At 33.5% G+C, this 5,537-nt stretch overlaps 1 protein-coding gene across 1 annotated transcript; it reads right to left on the reverse strand.

The window, feature by feature from the left end:
• Positions 1 to 801: 801 nt before the first annotated feature.
• Positions 802 to 5,314, reverse strand: LOC131804532 (uncharacterized). Its single transcript, XM_059127522.1, has 2 exons — positions 4,859 to 5,314; positions 802 to 910 (listed from the first exon to the last, which is right to left on the reverse strand). Exons 1-2 carry the CDS (start codon positions 5,110 to 5,112, stop codon positions 811 to 813), a joined length of 354 nt encoding a protein of 117 aa, XP_058983505.1. The 5' UTR covers positions 5,113 to 5,314; the 3' UTR covers positions 802 to 810.
• Positions 5,315 to 5,537: the final 223 nt, after the last annotated feature.

A 5,537-nucleotide genomic window follows, 5' to 3' on the forward strand; every position in this document is an offset into this window, starting at 1 on the left:
TTTTTAATAAGAAGGATGCCCATCTCTTGATCGAAGGACTTTAAAAGTCTAAAACCTTAGATTTTTTTTAAAAAATTTGCGAAGCAAAAAAATATTTTCAACGTAGTTCCAAGTTTAAATAGTGACCTTTAAACAAAAATGTTCAAGGTCTTTGCTATAAAATTTTGGAACTCATTCCCAAGGATCTTTTTTTCGTGATTTTTAATAAAATTCCCAAAGCTGAAATATTTCAAAGGTCTTTGGAGGCTCTTAATGTTTTTTTTTTTTTTTTTTTTTAATTATTAAATTTTTTACTTAAAACGAAAACCAAAGGACCCCCAAAGATATTTCTTTTATTTTTAAAAAAGAACGATTTTTATAGAATTTCAAAATTTCAGTTAACATCACATCCGGAACTTGTTTGGTTATATTTTTCTTTAAAAAAAGTTCAAAGTTCAAGTTCATAAGGTGGAATTTTAATCAAAAATTACTTCCAAGCATAGTACCGTTTCTTAACTGTTATTTTTTAAAATCAAATGTTTCAAGGTTTTTCAAGCCATTTTGCTTTTCAATCGGATTTTTAATAGTGTTCAATTGCTTTAATTTTGAATTGTCCCATCAATAGGTTTAGGTTTTATTCCCTAATTTTTGTGTTTTGTTTGATGTTATTCACTTGTCTGTAACTTACCGGTATTGGCTTTCCCGAAGGATCTAAAGGCCTGTGAAACGCCGAACCGCCATGGGCCAACAATGATAGGGATGGCCGCCGGCATAAAGGGGGAAATCTTGCGGTCTGATGGGACTGTGAGGAGGCACTGGCTTTTTAATTCATCACCCAAATCCATGCCATGCATGCCCAAATGTTTGCTGATCCTCACAGCCGGGACTGATGGGGGGACTGGAACGATGCGATGATGTGGGAGATTCGGATCTGGAATACCAAGACAAAAAAAAATTCATTAAAGCAATTTAATTAATTTTCCTTGAGCTGTTATAATACGAAACACTTCATTTTAAAATTTAATTAAAAACACATTCCATTTCCTTCTACGAACACTTGAAATACTTATAACCGCACACAAGTATTGAGTACAAAGTCATCATTTAAAAGCAATTGTGATAAAAAATTGTTTATTGCAATATTTGTTATATTTTTTTTATTTTCTTTGGAGTTTTCAATTGCTGTTACATTTATCATTGTTGTATATGTCTTTGTTGTTTTTATTTTATACACATTGTTGCAATAAAACTCGTATACATTTTTGTCACAATCAGTGTTATTGTTAATGTATTTTTTTTTTTAATTTTTGTCCCACCCAACTGTGCACCTCCAAATATTTCATTATTTTTTTTTTTTTTTTTTTGCGAATTGAGTAATGTGTCTTAGTTTTCAAGTGACATTTAAGTTGTCTTTTCAATTATGGCATTTGTTGTTTTCTTTTATTTATTTTGAACAATTTTTAATGGCATAATTGACAGCGTTGGTCATCAATGGGTAACCCAATTTATATTTTGTGTTGCTTTTAAAAAATGTAGATTGTTTACCAAATGTCGTGAATTGTTATTGTTGTTATGAAATAATCTTCAGAGATGGATGACCTCAAAGCGGGGGAAAAGGAGTGGAACATAAAGTGAAAAAATTATGTCTTATTTATTGTCATGGAATAAGAATAAGTTGCGGAATTGTTTCTCCATTGCAATATGGGGTCAAAGTTAGCAAAACTAATTTCAACTTCATAAAGGACAATGGTTTAGACGGTGCTAAAATGCATAGCATTTACAAACATTTAATAATGAAAACCAGGAACTGGTATATAAAAATTACATTCCTGAATTCAATTAAGGACACCTAATATCCAACTTTATGTATATATTTTGATAAAACAGGCAGGCAAACATATTTTCTCCATGTGTTTTGCAAACATTTTAAAAATTTGGTTCTTTGTAGGTCTTACTTTCTAATTTTTAAATTTTTCTCGACGCTTAGTTGGGTTATTATTATTTTTTTTTTTTTGCATTTTCTCACAAACATTAAAAAATTATTACAAAAATCTACAAAAAAAAAAAAATCATTTCTTGTTTTAGAGCTGTGTGTGTTTAATATTTATAAATACTTTTAAAGATACAGAAGGGATTTAATAATAGTGGGTTTTTTAAGGATTTTAAAGCTGTTAAAGACACTTTTCAAAATCGGAGATTATAACAAGATTCTTCTCCGGAGATCTTAGTAGCAGTCTCTGATTTTGGGTACAATATTCAAAGAATTAATATTGTACTAAAACTAGAAAACTGCAGTTTTCCAGGAAAACATATCAAAAGTTTCCATTTTGAAGGGGAATCGGACCCCTAAGCGTAAGTTTTGGGTTAGAGTGGTATTTTCTAGAAACTTTTTGCACATTTTCTATAAAAAATAATATTTTGCTATGGTACTGCCACATCTGGCAAAGATATTAGATGCATACAATTTGTACCCAGTAGGAAATACTTTTTGAAAGAGATTTATGATTTTACAATAATGTCAATTTTCCAAGAAACCCAGCGGGAGGACTTTATCTAATTCTATTTTTTTTATTTTCCTTAAATATAAAACATTTCATAATATCTAATAGAATAGACATATATTACTGCCTTTTTACAAATGATATAGGGAACCCTTAGAATGTCTTACAGCTATAAATTGAGAAAAAAATCCTTCTAAAGGTTCTTTTGATACCTTCAGATTTTCGGATTGTTAGGTAAACAGCTCTAGCTTTATATCAACGAGGCATCCTTCGATTTCACTTATTTGTTTTTTCTCCTTAATATACCTTTTCTAACAAAAATGCGGTAATCTATGATGTTGGGATCCTCCTAACGCTGTAGACGGGAGCGTACATAGAAAGACATTTCGAAACCACTGGGAATGGGACCTAACTGGGCAATACACTTTTCCAAGAAAAATTTATTTCATTTCGAAGGAAACCTTCAATATAATATCTTGTATCTCCTATCCTCATTTTTAGTATGAACTGAATTGGCTTCTCTTTTGAGATATGCCCCATATAGGATATGAAATAATAATTTTACACCCTAAAAAGTATATATATTCTTGATCAGCGTATTCTAAGACGATTTAGCCCTATCTGTCTGTTGTAACCACGCTAGAATCAAAACGAATATAGATAGGATGTCGTATTTGATGATTTTCGCCAAATTTTTCAACTAAATTATCTGAAAATCCCCAAAAGGAGTTCCTTCTGAGTACTTTAACCCCTGGAAGAGTATTGTATATATAGTCCACGTCTTCGTATAGCCTCCATATAACGGTACCTCCAGAAAATTGTTTGTGCTATCCAGGTCTTCGTATAGATCCCATATATCAGTGCCTCCCTATATTCGGTATTTTCACGATTTTAGGTACTATATTCAACGACATTGTTTGAAAATTCGTATTTGAAGCTCCCAATACGTACTACAGCTGTGACGAAAAATTGTCTATGCTGGTCTTTATTTACTTTTTTTAAGGTTTCCAAATTCGTTCCAAATAATGATATTCCAAGTTCTGCCCGTTTTACTTGTTTATTTTTTTCAGCAAAAAATTTAAAATTTCTAGTAGAATTAGCTTCAATCTGACAGTTTGATTCTCGTTTGATAAGAATTTATCCTACAAAAAAGTGTTCAATAGCGGTTGATTTTTTTCACTTACGTTCCATATTGGAGTTTTGAGGTTGTAAAGGTTCTACCTTAATAGGAAACACAAATTACCATCAAAAATTCAGATTCATGATTTTCAATGGTATTTTAATTACAGCCGCATTTCCAAATGAATGAGCTGCTGTTCTAGTATTTTTAAAAGATGACGGTTTGCTATTTGCAATTAGATTTAATACTAACTTAGAAGGCCATCTGACCTGAGAGATATGTGTCAATATCTTTCATCGTTAAAAAAATTAAATCCCAGAAGAACCTGAAGGGCTCAACGATTCTAGTTTCATTCGCACCACTGAAAAATGTAGAATTTGGAACTATACGAAATATATAAAAAATCTAGTATTATTCCGCCTACCCAAATCTCAAGTTCATTTTAGTCACATGAGCATGTTTTGCTATAGGATTGAGACAAAATTCGTGTATTATATATTTTTTTGAAAGAGAAACTTTTAAGTCTTATTAATGTGGACCATTGCGACCAAAATAATTAATTTATCATAATAACAAAATACAAAAATGCTATACACATTAAAAAATGAAGTTTTTCCGCACGCTCTCTAGCTTTTGACCACATATTTTAACCTTAAATGGATGCTGAAACCACTTGGGGGATGGGTAAACGAAAAATATAAATACTTTCCTATACAATCTTTAAAAAGTTTCGATAAATTAGAAGCTGCTGACCTATACCTAGCTATGTCGATGCTATAAGCTACCTATGTTGACAATGTTTTGGGCTGAGAAAATAAATTGGCTATCCTAATATTCTTTAAAATACTCATATCTAACGATTAAAGGAATTTTTCTAGACACAAAAAGGTAAACTTTCTTTTGCCAAGCACTGAACTGAACTGAAAAACAGCTTAAATATCATAAAAGGGGTGGGTCAGTGGGTCATGTCATCTTTTGCATTATTTATCATTCAAAAACAGTCAAATGAGCTATTAAGACATGTCTTATGTTTATGACTTGTTACCCATCAAAACAAAAATGTGAACATTAAAGACATATATTTGGAAATGCATTCCTAATTTTCAATATGTTTATAAGTTTTTGGTAGATAGAATTGTACCAATATATCGAAAACTATACTTTAAAGGGAAATTTCAATTCTCCTCTCCCCATTTCCTAAAATTTTCCATTTCAAGAAAAACCAAAAAAAAAATATCCACATTCCAGCAAAACTCACCTTGACATACCGTCGGGAGACGGCGAATCGTATTCACGTGACTCGTGTATACGCTGCAATGCCTCCTGTTCGGACATACCGCCCGATGCCGCCGCCGCCGCGACTGCCGCAGCTGCTGACATTTCACGGGCATATTGAAGACTTGCGGCGGTAAGACGATCATCCAGGTGAGAATTTTTCATAGATTCCACTGATGCCGCTGCCGCCGAATTGTTGCGATTCATGAGTATTTTGATTTTTGGCCAGCAGGGCATCGATGCAAAATGATTTTTTCGGTTGCTGTGTTTGATGGATGACAGGCGGTGATATGGATGTGGTGGGTGAGGGAGGCGGAGGTGTCAGTTGTGAGTGGCCGTTGGGAGGCATTGGCGGTACGTGATTTGGGGAGCTATTTAACATAACAGCACCTAAAGGTAATCGTGCCATGGGATAGACACCATTACCAAAGCTGGAGGTGGTGGGGGATGGTGAACTAGATGTGTTTGCCGGTACTGGGGGCGGTATGCCACCTTCATAGATCCTTTGTGGTGGAAACGAAATTCGTTGATCTCTTAGATTGAGGGGAGATGTGGTGTTGTGGGCAAGCTGATGCATGTTGGCGTTGCTCAAGGGTACCGGCTGCACCAGTAAGGGCAAGGGTGCGGCGGTGTTGTTGTTGTTGAGTGATGTTTGTTGCTGA

The sequence above is a fragment of the Musca domestica genome, unplaced genomic scaffold (genome assembly GCF_030504385.1).
Source record: "Musca domestica strain aabys unplaced genomic scaffold, Musca_domestica.polishedcontigs.V.1.1 45, whole genome shotgun sequence".
NCBI lineage: Eukaryota > Metazoa > Arthropoda > Insecta > Diptera > Muscidae > Musca > Musca domestica.

What these genes read in the sequence shown, in the direction of transcription:
- LOC131804532 (XM_059127522.1), bottom strand. Translation starts at nt 5,112, where the DNA reads ATGCCCTGCTGGCCAAAAATCAAAATACTCATGAATCGCAACAATTCG. An exon ending in TCTCCCGACGGTATGTCAAG is followed by an intron (nt 911 to 4,858) that starts GTGAGTTTTGCT and finishes TTGGTATTCCAG; the next exon opens with ATCCGAATCTCCCACATCAT.